The 19,012-nt window shown below is 46.3% G+C and overlaps 1 protein-coding gene across 1 annotated transcript in view; it reads right to left on the bottom strand.

Moving 5' to 3' along the window:
• Positions 1-5,250: 5,250 nt before the first annotated feature.
• The window catches only part of arb2a (ARB2 cotranscriptional regulator A), a 169,666-nt gene continuing 155,904 nt past the window's right edge, over positions 5,251-19,012 (bottom strand). Inside the window, exon 11 of the mRNA XM_062515698.1 lies at positions 5,251-7,422. Within this exon, the coding sequence (XP_062371682.1) occupies positions 7,268-7,422 (155 nt within the window). The 3' untranslated portion in view covers positions 5,251-7,267. The remainder of the gene's footprint in view (positions 7,423-19,012) is intronic.

Genomic DNA, 19,012 nt, shown 5'->3' with positions numbered 1-19,012 from the left:
GGCTAGGGCGAGTTCAAGGTCACGGAAGAGCGCTGTCCATGGTACTACACGAGGGTGGCTGGGTGCTCTTATCAAATTAGACCGGACAAGTTTGAAATCGATTGGCATCACGGAGCATCTGGAGACCGCCAGCGGTTACAACATTTAACAAGTCACTCTGACACCTCTCCACAGTGCAAGTCCACACAGTTGATAAGTCGCAACTAACCAGCCTCTGCTCATACCACCTATGAAAATACCCGAATAATAGATACTTCCTCTATTTATAATAGTGAAATGAATGCTATAACAAATCAATATTTAGCCTAATAGAATTAAACGAATTTACAGTGGAAATATTTTGTTGTAGATATATTATTCTAATTGTTACATTAAGGGCAGATAATAGACTATATAGTCTAATGATATAATAATTCCAGTTTATCGACAAAAGAACTATCACAAAGTTGTTAATCATTCTTTTATAACACTGTGAAAAACGCAGGATTTAAATGGGAATGCCCTAATAACTGAATTAACAATTTGCTTTGTGTATTTTAAGATGAATCCTATTAAGCAAATGGCACCATGGGGTAGCCTAATATTGCACAAATATGGCGCATAAAATAATTCAGTTATTTAGGCTAGGCCTACCCTATAGAGAATCACAATTAAAGCTTTATTGTTTGTTTTTACCATAGAAACTTTTTCATTATTCTTTTTCTTTTGGTTTAACCGAACATGAAACAATTGTTAAAGCGACACAATAGTCTACAGCTTTTACATAAGGTTACAGGTCAATAGCACAAGTAGGAGAAGAGTAAAAAGTCTATTTAAGCACAATCAGACAACTTCCAAAAAACGAAAATACCACAAAAGTTCAGTTAGGGTAACGGCAGGCTATTTAATTAGTCGTAACACTGCATCAAATCTTTAGTATTCTGTTTTTTACGCAACGTTTATTTAAAAAGTGTTGACACCCATTGACATTGTTAAAACAAGCCTATAAAAATAGCTTACAATGAGTGCACAACTTTGTTTTAAAAAATGCTTCTTTCAATTTGTATTAATTGCTCTTCAATAGTTTTAATGCAAATAGCGGAGACTGTGTTGCCCTGAGCCATATGCATTTGTGTCAAACAATTATTTCATCACTGTTACCCAAATTCAAATATGTAGGCTAGCTAAGCACATTCATAAGACTGTTAACTACGACCTGTCCACCAGTCATTTGGGATATGCTTGTAGGCTAGATGGGCTTTAGATGCAGGTGTGGAGGGGCACGGAAATAATGATGACACTGTTATATTGTCAACAGATCCATATTTATTTTGCCTGGGCTGATGGTTGACAGCGATAAAAACGCTACTGTTCTTTTGCTGACATAAGCGATGAACACGGCTCTAGGTATAGCCTACCGTGTAGCAGGCCGCCTCCCGAGGCAGCAACCCCTATCAGCGTGGTCGCAGCCTGTCAAATTCCGAACAGAGCAGAGAGAGGCGCGTTTGATAACAGCTTTTCATCTCCTCTCGCTGAGTCAGGTACCGAGCACCATGTCGATCTAACACAAGAACAAAGGTAGTCAACTGGACGCCTAGATTATCAACAGTGGTTTAGACAGCTGTCAGGCAGGGGGGGATAGAAAGGGAGACGTCCAGTTTTCAGCGAATGGGATTTTAAATAGAGCGCAAATGGGGGAAAAAATCTGCGCAGACCTACTGGAAAGGAGAAAGAAGCGACCAAAAAGAAATGGCGTGGACGGCACACAGAAGAAAGCCACACTGTTTAGCCGTTGGGCTGCTCTATCTGCATCTTATTCCAACCCATTATGAATAGCAAACATATATGGCTGTAATATAGGCCCGTATTTATACACAGGCCATATATTTATATGATATACATTTGATACTTATTCAATGTGGAGGCTAGTTCTTTGGCTGTCAGCAACGCCACCACAGCACACCTGTTTGGTGGCTAGGCTACTACCTTGGAGGAGCTTACTACTTTATGGGGCATTATGTAGGCCTACCCCCCTCTTTACTGCTCTTCGAGCGAAGTTAGGAATTGTGTTGCAGGAGGTATGCTGTGACCACCTCGTATAGACCACAACCATTAGGTGGAAGTAGGCCTACCTTCACCCTAAGTACAATGGCATATTGTAATGTAGTGGGGAAGGTTTTTTTTTTTAGCACTTAAGGGTGGACTCGGGGACTGTAGCGTCTCTTGAAGTGCCCTCAGGATTAAGTTTAAGTCTCCCAAACCCATGGCCTCTATCACAGCGAAACCGTTGGAGAGGAAATTCCATCCCCGCTCTGCAATGACAGGTCGCCCTGCACTCTTTCCTCTGCTGCAGGAACCTAAGAGGGAGTAGCTCACTCTTTTCATCATCTCCAAATAGTCCTGACACCCACCTGTCAAAAGAAGACTTAGGTGGAGGTTACGAGCTGGAGGTGACGATTGCACTGGGGGAATCGTAGGCTATGCACTTTGTTAGTTTTCAGTAGTAGTAATAATATATATATATATATAAAAAATAATTCATAGTAATACTTGTTTTTCTTAAGTGTCATTGTTGTGGTTGTTGTGGTAGCAGCTGTAACCGACCTCGGCGTGCACATGAAAATAAAATGTGTAGCCCAATATGTAATGTTTATTGAATTTCCTCTTTGGTTATAAAAACAGATAAAGTCCAGTGTGGTCAATCCTGTGTGGAATGAATCTAATGTTTCAGAACCAATGGGTAGCCTATATGTTATTGTTGGTGTGACGCCCAACTGTTTCTATAAAGGCTATGACTGTTCGGGAAAAAACTGCTGTCTTTTATAAAATGTATTTCAGAACTGTTTAGGCTATACTAGGGTCAATAGTTGATAATGCTCCTTCAATACATGGAGTATAGATGTCTTTTTTTCATATAAAGGCTGACACATGAAGCAACATGACTGTGTAGGATAGGCTATGTGCCCGCTTGTAGAAACATTAGAACGTAAAGGTGATGTGTCGCATTTCAAGGTGAAACGCCGCTGTGTGATGCATTCTGGTGATCAGTAGGCCTAAGTCTAGCAGGTCAACAGAACCTGATGTCTTGGAGGTTATTGAAACGTATATGAAGCAAAAAAACATTGCCAATAAAAAAAGACCCCACGTATAAAGCATGCCCATTTATCCCCAGCCATTGTTGCTTTTATCACTCAGTGAACTAATGCCGACGCTTGCTCTTAGTAGGCCTAAGTGGATGGTGTGTGTGTGTGTGTGTGTGTGTGTGTGTGTGTGTGTGTGTGTGTGTGTGTGTGTGTGTGTGTGTGTGTGTGAGGTGGGGTACATTTCCCACAGGCCAAAGCAAGACTTAACTAAGTGAAGATTTCGAAGTACAATTAGGCTAATATTTAACATTTACATAACATTTACAAAACATTTCGCGAAGGCTTTCTTGGGGTGGTGAAACCGAAAGGTTGGAAACAGAATAGGCCGAGCAATCCTTTTACTGCAAGTTCTTACTTGCAAGAACACAAATATATAGGAAAGTGTTGTTATTCTTTGTGAAACATAAGAAATATGCGCGAAGCGCCTGTGAAAGTCACACTGAATCCATGGTATTTGATTACAGAGGCAGTCTTTCCCACAGTAAATGTCTTTACAACCTCAGAATATCACAGGAGATGTAATTGAAGGGGTGGCGTGGTTTAGGGTAGAAGAGCCTAAAAACCGCCATTAAAGCCGAATAAAACGCCTTTGCCAACAGCTGTCTGTGAGGCACGTTCGGTGTCATGATCGCGCTGTAGCCTATAGTTACAAACACACACACACACACACACACACACACACACACACACACACACACACACACACACACACACACACACACACACACACACACACACACACCCTTGTAACCTTTAGAGGAGCGTGTGTCAGTGTATTCAAGTTGTGGTAGACAGAGTGACAGATTCATAATTTTCTTTTCATTATGGTGCAAAGCTCAGCTTTCTAGAAACATTGTAAGTCATAGCAGGGTTTGTACCCTTGAAAGAAAGATAGAGGGAAGGAAGGAAGGAAATTCAAACAGAAAGAAAAGAAAGCAAGAAATATTTCGGTGGATTACAGGGACCAGATCTTCAGTCAACAACGAAATATTGATTGTTGCAGGTTGTTGACCCGTAAATTTAAGGGGTAGACTCTTCTTCAGAAGGGAGGTATATAATTATGCAAATAGTGATCTGACAGGGATCCGGTGGAGTGCACCCGAAGAGAGAAAGGGGAGGAGAGTGACATTCCAACTTCTCTTTTTCTAAGAGAATAGCTAATATTTGGTGGGCTTTGTAACGGCAATGGGATGGGAGGGGTTTTGCAACATTGAAATGTTCATCATAAAGAGACTAATTCGATGAGAAAGTGAGGTCTGGAACTGCAGGCGCGCCTAAAACGAAAAGAAGAAATACACCTCTCGGGACCTGGCTAATCAAACACAGATAGCCTCTCAGTGTAGCCCTGCCATACCACTTGGGCAAGGCAATGCCCCCCTGTGCTGTCCTGTCCTTACTGTGTCTTCTCTATATGAAATACGACTACGGAAGTGATGAACACCACTTAACCTACTAATTTAAGTTTCTCCTAAGTGCCACATAGTTGTTTCATAGAGCACCCTTGATCATTATTTCGCAAAACTACCATTGCGGATAGTATTTACCCATTAAGTTGATATTGCTGACTGATTCAAAAGGGTCTACACGTATAACTCGTTTACAGGAACGGTTGTCCAGAATTGTAACCCCATATTGAGCCATTTGTTTTGAATATATACCTCGATGCGTTTTTTTGTATTAAAATATCGTCTCCAATTTGACATTATTCTGTAGGCGACCCAACGCAGTGAGTGTTTTTATTATCCTCAAGCTCATTTCAGTTTTTGACAGCCTTTGACGTCCATCAGGGAAATCCTGTGCTAGTTTGCGGTCAATCGTCTGAAGCATAGCCTATCACCTTTCACTACTGGTGTATGCAGGTGTGACACGAGCGGACACAATTGATTGTTCTTACCGAGTCAACTTTGCAAGAATCCATAGACAGAAGTTTCCTGAACACGTCGTTGCTCCCCATTGAATAACATTCCACAAACTGGACAGCATATCTTTGAAAGCTTAAAAAAAAACCTTCTTTGGAAATAACTCTGTTGTGTTTGGCAAATAGTAGCCTAAAAGTTGAAACTTGTAAGTGGTGTAAACTGCATCCAACAGCAGTCCTAGGCTGCGTAAACAACATAAACCCAACACATTCACATTAAAAATATTTTATTAATACTAATTACAATGAATGTATACTGAAAACACATTTAGAAATATACATGTAGGATGATCACATAAGATGAATTAAAATGAAAAATAAAAGACAAAATGTGTGTATTTTTAATATGTAAAATCTTAGCGTGAAGTTTGTCAACATACCTAAAAAGGACATCGGCAATTTAACATCAAAGATATTACAATTGGACACCCAGAAGGATGTTGGCTTCCTAATTGTAAATTAGAGTAAATGCTTCAATAAAAAGTACATACAATTTGATTAAAAATATTTGAAAGAGAAAATGTTAAAATTAGTTGTAATTTACATATCAAATGAGCTTTTGATTTGCTTTAAGGCTGCCTCCACCAGGCCTGAAGGATATGCGTGCGTATGGCTTGTTAGACTATAGCCTTTCCTCACAACGCTTATGAACTTGATGTGTCTTGTTTATTCCTAAGGCAACTTACTGAAATTATAAACGGGCTAGACTTTATTTCACACTGAAATATGCCTACAACGAAGCCTACCAATAACTAGCATTAAATGGAATGCATATTTCAAATGGCTGCATTAAAAATACACAAACTCACAACTGAGCCCAATATATGCATCTGATTAAGAAAATAACCATTATTTTTTCCATTGCATGTAGATAAAGAGTGTTTACTGATGCGATGTATTGTTTAGACGATCAGACATGCTAATATAGCAGCATTATTCACTGATTGGAACATTAACATTGTGAAAGCGGTATTACATTTACCCTCGTTGAATATAAAGCTAAAAGGCCAGAAAAATAGAGGCGGTTGATTTCTAAAAGAGAAGATCATGGGAGATTCACACAACTTCTAAATCTGAGTGATGGGAGGACAGTTTGGACAGGCATGCCTTCAAGCTCTGGAGAGATGACATTGTCCTAGAAACAAAGCGTCTCGTTTGCGCCAAAAAAAGGACATTTCGGGAGTTTGAGTGAGATACGGGACTGTCAGAGTCCTATCTGAATGTGAGGACGAACAGCGTGAGCTCTCGAGAACTGAAAGTACAATGTGCAAACATCTTAAGACACCTCATTTATACTTAAGATAATATTATTAGAACTGTTCTTGTCCCGACGCATGGCAGGGATCTGCGGAAATCGCTTGACTGTTGAATGGACTGTTACTATCTCTCAAAACTCAACATTCCTTCATTGCACCCTGACAGCTGGCTTAAGTGATTTAAAACTAGACAGGATTTACTAAAGTGGGAAGGTCCATGTCTGTCTTAGTCTCCTCGACTGTCATTTTTTCGAGCATTTTTTATAAAATCGCGAAAATCAACATCTAACACCAATAAAGCAGCAGTTCGACAAATACTATCCCTTCATCATACAAGTGAGCAAGCGTTCAACTTCTTTCCCCCCCACCAGCGAGATCTGGACAGAGAAAGAATCAGGAAAAAAGTCTAGCGGGATTCAAAAGGGCTTGCATTAGGACCCGGGGGGAGATGAGCATCCCCAGCATTAGCTCAGTTCAGGCCCATGTCAGGACAATTAGAGGTGCACCACGAGGCAGCGCGCGGAGCAGCCTGTCATGCTTAATCTCGGCAGCGATTGCCGCCACCACATCCCGACTCGAGCCTGCGGGAGCCCGCGCGCACTGAAGCCATATTGCTTTGACAGTTGCACTCATCTAGAAGTAATACAAAACGTTAGTCTGATGTATACACCCTGGATTCAACAATCTTGATACTATGTTTTTGAAGCCTGAAGGAGAGGATCGTTTTCACTGTTAAAAAAGTGACTAATGCTCACACCCACAGCCACCCTGCATGGAGAGAGAGAGAGAGAGAGAGAGAGAGAGAGAGAGAGAGAGAGAGAGAGAGAGAGAGAGAGAGATGAACAAGAGACAAGAGAGGGAGTGCGAGGGTAGACACAGCAGGGCATAGGATAGACATTTCTCTGGCTGGAGCTAAGAACTCTTGAGGCTTTGGCATTGTGTGTGTGTGTGTGTGTGTGTGTGTGTGTGTGTTAAATCTCGTCGTGTTTGATTCTGTTGGCACTGCGTGTGGTCACTGTAGTGGACGGCTGCAGGTCCGAGCTCTCCTGGGCCTCCAGCGCATCCGCAAAGAATTTGAAGATGGAGTGGAAACTTTTCCAGGACGTCAGCTCATGCCGCTCCGTCCCTGAAACACATGAATAAGCAGAACAAAATAAAAATCCTAAATCTGAACAATCAGAATTTGCTTATAAAAGATACCAGTACACAAGATTTTTTTGGGGGGGGGGTTTGTACAGGAGTTTTTCTTTCCAATCCAATTATTAAGGCTGGCGTTTTGACAAATCCCAGCATGCCGTGGTTGTGCAGGTATGTGTTAACTCCGCAGTGTCACAGTCTACTAGTCTAAACTCTTTTTGGCACGGAAGTCCACAGATAAACTAACTCAGTGTGAAGCTGCCCCAGTGGCCTTCACCCTGGACGTTACAATAGACACCAAATCCGATGAATACGACCGCTGCTGACTTCCTGCCTGTTTAGACATGTGATATCTACGCCGCTCAATGATACCAAACTCTGCCACCTTGTTTTACTTTTTTTTTGTTGTTTGTTCAGCGGAAACAGGTCCCGGGTGGAAAATACAGTTCTGGGCCTTATAACTCAAAACGGGTCACACACAATGGAGGCACTGAACTGGACCATAGAGAGATTATGGGCTCTCCCAGGTGACTCGGCCCTCCGGATCGGGTGAGGCGCGGGGGGGGGTAGGTCAGGTTCCACGTTCCCCGTCGCAGCACTGCTCCGGTTAGATAGTTCCCATGCACAGGTCGCCAAGGGCCTGAGATCTGCCACGTCAGCCTCCGCAAAAGTTCACAGCGTTCCACCATAGAGCACCATCCTTATCACCCGGGCAAATATTACGCTCCCTGGGCACGGCAAGAGCTTGGTGCCAGCGGGCAGCAGCGTTCACTAAGACTGCAGAGGGGGGTTTGCAAGGTACCCACCCACCCTTCAGATGCTTTCTGAGGGGGTTCCCCTTGGTATGTTCTCGCAGATTGGAGCGTGGTGATCAAAGGTAGTCAGATTCTACTGTGTTTCTATTGTTTTCTCACTCCTCTCTCTCTCTCTCTCTCTCTGTTCCTTTCTCCCTCGCTCTGCACAGAGACAGGTATGTGTGTGTGTGTGTGTTAGCCCGGAGGGATACAATTAAAACAAACACTTCTGAAGTCCACTCCAAAACCGGTGCTAGTGATAGCCACGTTATTGACCCTGTGATTATTAGATTGACCTCCGAGTGGCCTGTATTGATGAAGACAGCCGAGGTGGGGTTGGGGGGAGAGGAGAGGAGAGGGGGGGGAGTTGGCCGTGCTGGCCGGGGTTGGTCAAGCTGCTGATGGTCTCCATGGTTGGGTGGGTGATCAACGCCTGAGGTCAAGTTTACCAAGCTGGCAATCACGGGAGTCAATAACTCTCGCCCCAGCAATCTTCTTACCTGTGTAGGTCTTGGGACAACACTCCTCCAGAATGGGAGGAAGAAGGAGAAGGAGAAAAAGAAGAGAGATGAAGCCTTCACAGAGCTTATTTATAATTTATAACCAATTTGAAGCAGGCAGAGGTTTTTCAGCGATGGTCTGGACCGAGTCTCGCTTCTGTATCTCAGTGCTTCTCTCATGTCTTTCTCTTTCCCTCTCAGTGATTTTTCATTTTTGGTCTGTTTTTTTGTTCTTCTCTTTCTGCAGAAGTGAGAGATCAATGGAGGAGCCTGCTTGGGTTTAGACCCTGTGAGAAAAGGAGAGGAGGAGTTGGAGGAGAGGAGGAGTTGGAGTGGGTTGGAGGAGACCATCGCGGCGTCTCCGAGCAGATATGCAAACAATCTCTCCCGTCTCTGAGGTGGACCCCCCCCCCCCTGCCCGCCTCCCCAGTCCAATCACAACCATAAGTGCTCTCCGCCACCCCCCAAACAGCCACTGACCACCTCTTCCCACTGGCCAAAGCGGCTTCCAGAGGGCAATCAATACTTCCTGTACAGTCAAGACCGCGGGGATGATGTTAGCCGCCTGTCCCAGACCAGACCGATGTCGGCGGCGGCGGAGGAGGAGGAAGAGGAGGAAGGACAGTAGCAGCTCTCAGTCGTGCCACACATAAAATTAATATCCTTAAAAGAGGCCGCCATCGATTAAGTGTCATCTTTCAATGGCGCTGGTGATTTGCACCTCGCAATGCGCTAGGCAGAGAGCGCTTGTAAAAATTCCTCCACATTGGAGATTTTGTCAGCATCTGACAGATGCACTTTATCAACCCTGTTTTCATCTCCCCCAGCAGCAGAATGGTCTGCTGGGATTTATTTTGGTAAAAATTGAGATTAAAATAATAATAAAAAAAATCACAAATGGTTGCCAATGGCATTCTGATTCTGTCTGTGTTCTGTTACAATGTGCAGTTCATGTTCAAAATGGAAAAATAAAATATTTCTGTGTCTATTTCTTCTAAACGCATCTTCAACTGTATCATAGGTTAATCGTATCTTTCGAAAGTCCAAAAAGTCTTTAAAAAACACAAAACTTTTAACTATCTGAGAAAAAAAAACAAAAAAAACATTTAGAGTGTACTCTCAGGTAGAAGTGCTTACACTGAACCCTTGATCATCTGCATATAAAACATAATGAGCTCATTCTCCAGTGGACAAATGAGTGGAATTTGCGAAGGCATATATTTCACACAATGGGAGAAAATACACCAGCCAGATGAAAAAAAAGTGAAAAAATAAAAAAAATAAAAAAAATACCGCGTACTGGTTTAAAGGATGAAAGATATTCACTAGACTGCTGTTCAAAATAAACTATTATAATGACCAATTATTTGGACCATTTAGCCACCTCTTGCAACCCAAGACACTGTGGTTTTAGTTTCTTTGCGAATACATAATTCGCATAACAAAGTTCACACTGCAAAACACATATTTCCACAGTAAATCTCAAAAGTGGAGATTATAAATGTGGTTTTATGTGGAATAATAAACATTTGTTGGTTTCGAGTAACCGTCTCAGCGATCCGCGCGCCCTGGCTGGCTCGCCAAGTCGAAAAAAAAAAAAAAAAAGGGGGAACAAAACAAGCTCAGCGTAAAAACAAAGAGCAGTGGGCAGCAGGCCTGTGGTCAGGGTTTCCTGGGGAAAGCCTCACCGGCAGCCCTGGGGCCCCTCCGTGCCCTTGTCCTGTCCACACCGGTGCTGCTGGCTTCAGCGTGACCCTGCCGAAGCGGAGCTGTGCGGACAGAAAGGGCAGCGTTGCAGGGACCCCCTCGCTTCCCGAGGCTTCCAGCACTGGCTGGCCTCTGAGTGGACCCTCGGGGGCTGTGTGCGCCGGGTTGTGTGAACTCAGGGGCCCTGGCTGTAAGTATTTAATTCCATCTGCATGTACAATATATATATATATATATATATTCACACACACACACACACAATTTCACACTCGCATACAAAGCATATGAGAAAATCAATGCAAAAACACACACCACACACACACACACAAACACACACACACACACACACACACACACACACACACACACACACACACACACACACACACACACACACACACACACACACACACACACACACACACACACACACGTCTGTCATCACTGCAGCATGATCATGTGTGGGGGATTTCGGTATTTAGCTATGGGCCATGTTTCTCCCCCTCACCAAAGGCAGGCTGGCATTACAAACGGTAATACGCTGTAATGGTAACATATTCCAAATCAAACGGCGCTGTAGGTGAATAAAAAGGCAGAGTGATGCCTGAAGTGAAACTCTGGGGAAAATGTATATCAAAGCATGCGGCCTGTAATTAGTTTTCCATCTGTGGTACCTTATTGCAAAACCTGCTTCTAAATTGACTGTGTCCAAACAGCATATTCCACATGAATCAGGGAGTTATGTTTATTTGAATTTCATTCGGTATGTATTTTACCTATATTATAATTGTGTTAGTCTGCTACTTAACTAAACAAGCAAAATGTTGTACTGTGTTTACATAATTTGGTTTAAACAGACAACAACTCTTTAGCTGATTGTGATGAAATTTTCCTTGTGTTAAAAAGCAATCTACTAAAAAAAAAAAAAAAAAAAAACTTATTTCAGTGTGCTTTGCCATTTCATGCATTAAAGCCAATTGAAATCATTCTCACATTAACTCGAATCTCAGTATTAATCTAAAGGCTTGTGTGTGAAATATTGCCGTATTGAACATGAGCTGTGTTTACATGTCATTCAATTGATTTAATTGACAGTGCACTTTGCCATTGGTAAGGCTAACCTCACCTGCTTTTGCTGGGCGGCAAGGTCATCGGTAACTTAAGCGCAAGCCAAACTATCCATTCCATGGGTCTGTAGTGGCCACCCAGCTCTATCAGTGTCTCGCTGGGTAAGGGGATCAATTTCTCCTGTCCAGCCAATCGCTCATATGCGTTTTTTTTACGTGGAAAGAGGCGGTGGGTTCGGGTATCGATGTGTATGTATGTATGTATGTGCGTGCGTGTGTGTGTGTGTGTGTGTGCATGAGTGCGACTGAGTGAGTGTGTGTGTGTTTTTCTTTCTTTCCTTTTCACGCGCAGCGTGCCGGCCGACCAACCGTCCGGCCGGTCGGTCGGTGGGAAAGCTGATCCGAGCGTGACGGCGACAGGTGTCCATGGCTTTGCCAGCGCGGTGGAAGCGCCTCACCGTAACCGAGAATGTAAAGCTGTCCGCAGTAACGGGGGTACGGGGTGGGGAGCCGATCAAATCTAAATGTACACTCTTGTCTACCCTATCCTACCCTACCCTACCCCCCCACCCCCTGTTGAGCAGGATGTACCGCTTCCTATTACTCACTGGAGGAATCCGGAATTCCTTTTTTTGTTGTTGTTGGGCTGTTCAAGAGATCCGACAACAACAAGCTAAGTATTGGCATAATTAGATTATAAAGTGATTTATTAAAAGCTGTACATTTGCAAATGGGAAAACAAGAATAAAGTACAAGCAAACACAGTCAAACAAACACAGAAAAGTACACAGACACACTCCCAAGCACACACACACAAGCACACACAAGCACACACCACAGAAGGGTTTGTCTTTTTTTTTTATCAGAAAAAGATGGTACGTCAGTGATGTAATTCCCTCTCAGCACTTGCCAGTAAGTGGAACTTGTCTGTCTTCTGTCTTCGGAGTCTGTTTTTAATTTCTACCCCAACAACCCCCCCCCCCCCCCCCCAACAGACACACATACACACATACACACACACACACACACACACACACACACACACACACACTCCCTCTCTCTCTCGCTTTTAATTACTTTACTTATTATTGTTGTTGTTGTGAGCGAGAAGCAGAACTCATTACACATCCATAAATGAGAAACTGAACAACTAGCTCTAGGGCCTGCTGAGAGGGGTCTGTATTTACTTTAAAATGGAGAGAGTGGAGAGAGTGGAGAGAGAGAGAAAAGAGAGAGAGAGAGAGAGAGAGAGAGAGAGAGAGAGAGAGAGAGAGAGAGAGAGAGAGAGGAGGGAGGGAGAGAGAAAAGAGAGAGAGAGGGGGGGGGGTGAAGTGGGTGGGGAAACAGAATCTGTCAAGTTTAAAATCATTACTCCTTTCTATTAAATGTAAAAATAAATAAAAAGACTGATAAAAAAACACAAACAAAACAAGTAGCGAAGCAGTGCGGCTAAATTAAGGCAGACAACGTATAGACATAAGCTTTGGGACGCCCCCCCTTGAACACCCACAATAGCCAGACATTGCGGACCCCCCCCCCCCCCACACACACACATACACACACCAACCCCCTTCCCCTCCAACTCACTCGCCCGGGCTGTCTTGCCTGGCAACCGGTGGACTTTTTGATTTCAAAAGCAGAGGCCTGAGTTGACCTGCAATAAAAAGAGCCGGGTTTTATAGAGCAGCTATGGACTCTTTATGAGATAACCTGAGAGTGGACGGGGGTGGTGGGGTGGTGGGGTGGGGTGGCGTGGGCCATCTGATACTGCTGTCTGACTCCTCACAACAACAGAAGCTCACGGCAGCCAGCATACCACCCAACGCCCAAGTTCCAAATGTCACACACACAAATACACACACACACATACATACACACAAGTGCGCACGCAAACACTATATGTATGTGTGTGTGTGTGTGTGTGCCAGTATGTATGTGTGTGTGAGTATATTTATATATGATATATATATAGGATCTCTTGATCCTATTACAAATAAAGCCAGTATGTATGGATTAATAACTACATAAGCACGTTTATAAAATTCCAAGTTCCTCGAGGGGGAATACAAACTGAAATTGACGACAAGTAATGTTTCATGACCAAGTCCAAGCCAACTAAATGAGAGCCCAAACTATAACCGTCGCCCATACAGAACATTAAACTGACCAATAACAGCTCTGCTGACATCTTGACGTCTAAGTTGGGCCCTGTGATTTGATAGCACTGAAAGAGGACCTCGACCTAAAACCTTAAACCTGTCAGCGCACCGATGAGTACGTCCAAAGGCGAGGCTCCCGAGACGGAGCGACCCGACCACCTGACACCACTCGCGAGTCGTCCCACCTCCCGCCGAAAAGCGTCCGTCTGACGGGCATCCGAGCTAACAAGGAGCGGCGCTACTGACATAATCCCTCATCAGGCACTCAATCATTAGCGTAGCAGCCGTCGCCATTAGCGCCGGACGCTAGCGCCGCTAAGCACCCTCCCCACGTACCCGCCTTTGCTAGCGCCACAGCTGTCGCCATGGGAACAGTGCCGAGGGCCGCCACCTCCCCTTCTGGTGAAGAGTGCTGACAAGTGCCCCTCAACGTCCGACTGTGAGGTCGGCAGGTAGACTATATATATTCCTCCTCCTTCATCCAATGACCCGTCTCGACTTCTCAAGCCCAACGAGAGCCTGTGAGAGGCTGGGGCTGGGGAGGGGTGTGTGTGTGTGTGTGTGTGTGTGTGTGGGGGGGGTCATTGGCTGGATGGACGAGTGGGGAGGGGAGGTGGGGGGTGGCAATTACAAGTCCTCAGAACCTAGCCTGTGTTAGCACCTAATGTATGTATGTGTGTGTGTGTGTGTGTGTGTGTGTGTGTGTGTGTGTGTGTGTGTGTGTGTGTGTGTGTGTGTGTGTGTGAGTGTGTGAGTGTGTGTGTGGGGGGCAGTACAGTTCCAGGCCTGTGTTAGCATATGTGTGTGTGTCTGTGTGCGTGTGAGAGTGTGTATGGTTGGGGCAGTACAGTTGTGGACAGTGTGGGTGTGGGTGTGTGTCGGGTGGAGGGTGAGCTGACCTTGCGAGGCTGGCGCTCCTGTGGTTATCAGAGAGGGTGGTGGGTTGGAGTGTGTGTGTGTGTGTGTGTGTGTGTGTGTGTGTGTGCGTGTGGTGGTGAGTGGATAGAGGGGGTCGCTGTGGGGGGCGGACGCTGAGATAGGGAGCGAGGCAAGGCGTCGGGGCGGGGCAGGGCAGAAATAGATCACTTAGGGGAACAAAGTGTAATTAATGGCTAGGGAGAGATAAGAGCCGGCCACGGCCCCTATCTGGGAATGTTCTAATGGGGTGTGTGAACACACACACACACACACACACACACACTCGCTGCCAGCGGGGGATGACCCCACTGTCTTTCTCTCTGTGTGTGTGAGTGTGCATTTCAGAGACACTCCCCAGCTGTAAATGCATGGGAGAGAAAATAAGATGACCCTGCCTCCGTGTGTGTGTGTACGCATGTGTACGCGTGTGTACGTGTGTGTGTGTGTGTGTGTGTGTGTGTGTGTGTGTGTGTGCAGGGGCTAAGTGTGACAAATACTTTGCCTGCCCGGGCCATAATGTGCGTGCGTGTCCGTGGGTAATGAAAAGGGGGAGCCGAGAGTGAGCTTATGAATGGCTAAGGGGCTGACTGCACATATGTTACATAATAGATCCGCAAATGACTTCCTTAAGGAGCTGTGTGTGTGTGTGTGTGTGTGTGTGTATCAGGGCACATTAACACCTCTGTGTCAGTGTGTGTGTGTGTGTGTGTGTGTGTGTACACGTGCCTGTCCGGTAAGGGCGTACAGTAAGTGGAGTGGAGTCAAAAACAGGACTAGGTTAAGAGGCTCCCAGATGCTTAAGAATAATAATTTACGCTCTCTCTATGAGTGTCTAGAGAGGGTCTGTGTGTATGTGTGTGTGTGTGTGTGTGTGTGTGTGTGTGTGTGTTTAAAGGCTCTCTGCCAGTGCCTAACAGGACGGGATAACCCACCCTGGCCCTCGGAGACGAAAAGACAAATCAAATCCACGAGCTGCCACGGCCTCTTCCTTGACCAAGATTTGCAGACTGAATGATGAAAGGAAACGCGCATGGAAAGGCCCCCATTATATCTTAACACACACAGAGACACACACACACACACACACACACACACACACACACAGACACACACGTACACAGAGCGGCCGTGAGTGATGTTATTACGCAGGCAGATGAAGGGATGTGAGTGTTTAGAGTGAGGAGGAGGAACGCCGGACGGTCAGGCGAGGGTCAGAGCGAGGGAGAGGGAGAGCGGAGGAGGAGGAGGAGGAGGAGGAGGAGGAGAGGAGGAGGAGGAGAGGAGACTGGGAGAGACGATACGAAACGAGATGAGAGGAGGGGCGAGGAGCGAGGAGGGGAGGGGAGGAGGGGAGATGAGGGGAGAGGAGAGGGGAGGAGAGGAGGGGAGATGAGGGGGGGAGAGGAGAGGAGGGGAGAGGAGGAGAGGAGAGAGGAGAATGCTAACTGACAGGAACTTCCTGAACAACCTCCTGTCTGCACGTCTGCGTGTGCGTCAGGGGCCCGCCAGGAGCCAAGGGGGATGGGGGGGGGGGGGGGGGGGGGGTCTGCCAGCAGGATGCCACCACACACACAGACAGACAGAGGGAGGGAGGGAGGGAGAGAGAGAGGGAGGGAGGGAGAGGAAGGGGGGATCAGAGAGAGAGAGAGCTGTGTGTAAGGATGTGGGGAGGATGTTTCAAGATGAATTTGTCCCCGTCGGTCTGCGGAGAATCAGCGTGAGGTGTCTGCCGTCGGGGGGTTTCCCCTCAGGGTCAATGAATGGCTTGTGGTCACTTGTGCCAGTGTGTGTGTGTGAGTGGCTGTGTGTGTGTGTGTCTGTGTGTGTGTGTGTCTGTGTGCATGTGTGTCTGTGCCTGTGTGTGTGTGTGTGTGTGTGTGTGTGTGTGTGTGTGTGTGTGTGCGTGTGCGTGTGAGTGTGAGTGTGAGTGTGAGTGTGAGTGTGAGTGTACAGTATGAGTGTGTGTGTGTGTGTCTGTGTGTGTCTGTTTGTTTGCATGCATACGGTCACAAGAGATTCTGTTTGCAAGCTCCGTAACACAGGCGGATGTCTCTTGCCCAATAACACTGCGAGCCTTGACGACCCGCCATCGCGGGCCACATCTTCAAAGAAGCAGGTTGAGGGATAGCGAGGTTTGACCCCCCCTGGACGCTTGTGCCCGGGCGGTAGATCAGTTAGCCTCCCGCGCTGCCGCTGCGCTAGCCCAAACAAGATCAGCGCACACCTGGCTTTCACAAGCACAAGGGAACCCGCGCGGAGGAGGAGGAAGAGGAGGAGGATCCACGCTAAGCTACCCAACCCAAACTCGCTGCCACTTTAGCGCGTTAGCACCTGGGGAGGCCCCCGCCGCTAATGCGCTCTCTCGCCCGTGAAATATGATCGTTCCCCGGGATCAAGGTAAGAGTGCCGCGGGGCGACCGCGCCCCCCCCCCCCCCCAAAGGACTTCCATAAACACCTGCGTCAAAAGCGGCCTATATATGGCGAAAACGGCATGACGACGCGGCGGAATCCGTCAATGTCTTCCGACAGATAGCTCCGCCGCGGCAAGTGCTTAGCATGATGGATGCGCCTCGTACGCTATACAGTGTCAACTAAAAAGTCCATAATCTGGATAAAGGAGGGTTGTGCTGTAAGTGCTTTGGCAAGTAAACTTTTCATTTATCACCCTGGGATGATATGGACGCTGGGTGTAGGGGTAGGGGTATGTGCGTGTGAGTGTGTGTGTGTGTGTGTGTGTGTGTGTGTGTGTGTGTGTGTGTGTGTGTGTGTGTGTTTGTGTGTGTGTGTGTGTGTGTGTGTGTATGTGTGTGTGTGTGTGTGTGTGAGTGTGTGTGTGTGTGAGTGGCCTGACTCTGACCTTTACGATCTGGCTCCAGCTGTGTGATGAGAGAGTCTGAAGGGCCAAAGAGGAGTGAGCTGTGATTCGTCATGAGCACAGAGAGAAAACGAGAGAGAGAGAGAGAGGGAGGGAAGGAAAGAGCGAGGGATAGGGAGAGGGAGGGAGGGAGGGAGGGAGAGCACATCTTCAAAGCAGAAGCGGGAGCTTGTGAAAAAAAAAAAAAAAAAAAAAACCTTGTCTGCCCTGAGAGGATCTCTACTCTGCTTTGGCCTTGGCCTGTCTAGCAGCAAGGATGATGAGAGGGGAGAAAAAGAGAGAGTGAGAGAGAGAGAGAGAGAGAGAGAGAGAGGGAGGGAGAGAGGGAGAGATGGAAGGAGAGACGGTGAAAGAGGCGCCTACAAATGACATCTAGAGATAACTTTCTCCTCGACGGCTCTTGCTATCACTTTTCCTGGCAGTGTAAGACATGATTTGTCAAGTGAAGGTGTGAGTGTGAGTGTGTGTGTGTGTGTGTGCGAGAGAGAGAGAGAGAGGGAGAGACAGAGAGAGATACAGATAGAGAGAGAGGTAGACAGAAAGACAAAGACAAGATTAAACTGACAGTAAATTAATATATATTTTTTCCCCTGGTGGATATGCTGCACATTATCGACAGGAAAAAATACATTAATGAAAATCAGACGCCGACACACACAACAGTCAGAGGTTGACTGCTGCTACTCTCGCGGCAGCCGAAGTCTGGCTCCTCATCCAGGTAGGCCCGTGAGTAAACAGGTTATTAGTGAGCGAGATGATTGATACCACAAAAAGCCCTTGTTGACACTGATTAGGGAAAAAAAAAAAACACCGAATGTGTCAGAAAATCTCTTCTCGGAGGGCTCCGCTAACAGCTGGTAATTTTCACCGGCAAACTTTTGCGAGAGCGAAACAGACTCCACGTCGGGGAGCACAAGGTCAGCGCAAACAGAACACTCGTCGGGGAGCTAGCAGCCGCGTAAACAAGCAAACAAACAAAACAACAAAACAGACGGCTTTATCCCACCGTCCGCCCCCCCCCCCTCGACGTGGGAGGGGTGCGTTCTGATTGGGCGGCCCTCGGCCCTTTCCTGCATTATGCATGTGTGGAGATGAAACAGCCAGGGGATAAGGAAGTCAACACACTTATTCTGCAGCACTACTCAGAGTGCACTCATGGCCCCACACACCGACTGACTGACAGGGGGACAAACAGAGAGATCAACCGACAGACAGACAGAGGAACAGACAGACAGGAACAGACAGACAGAGGAACAGACAGGCAGGCAGACAGGTAGGCAGACAGACAGACAGACAGTGGCACCGACAGACAGATAGGCAGACAGACAGACAGAGGAACAGACAAACAGACAGAGCAACAGACAGACAGACAGAGGAACAGACAGACAGATCAGTGCTTGTTTGTCCTGTCTGTCTGGCTCTGAGTCTCTCCACTGATAGCTTTAAATGAGGAGGCACTAGCAAATGACTGGAGAGTAAGCAAGGGAGAGGGAGAGAGAGAGAGAGAGAACTGGAGGGAGAGAGAAATGGAGAGAATGAGAGGACATGTGCACACATG

The sequence above is a fragment of the Sardina pilchardus genome, chromosome 16, assembly GCF_963854185.1.
Source record: "Sardina pilchardus chromosome 16, fSarPil1.1, whole genome shotgun sequence".
Classification (NCBI taxonomy): Eukaryota; Metazoa; Chordata; class Actinopteri; order Clupeiformes; family Clupeidae; genus Sardina; species Sardina pilchardus.
Note: the sequence above shows the minus strand (reverse complement) of the source record. Positions and strands in the feature narration are given on the sequence as shown.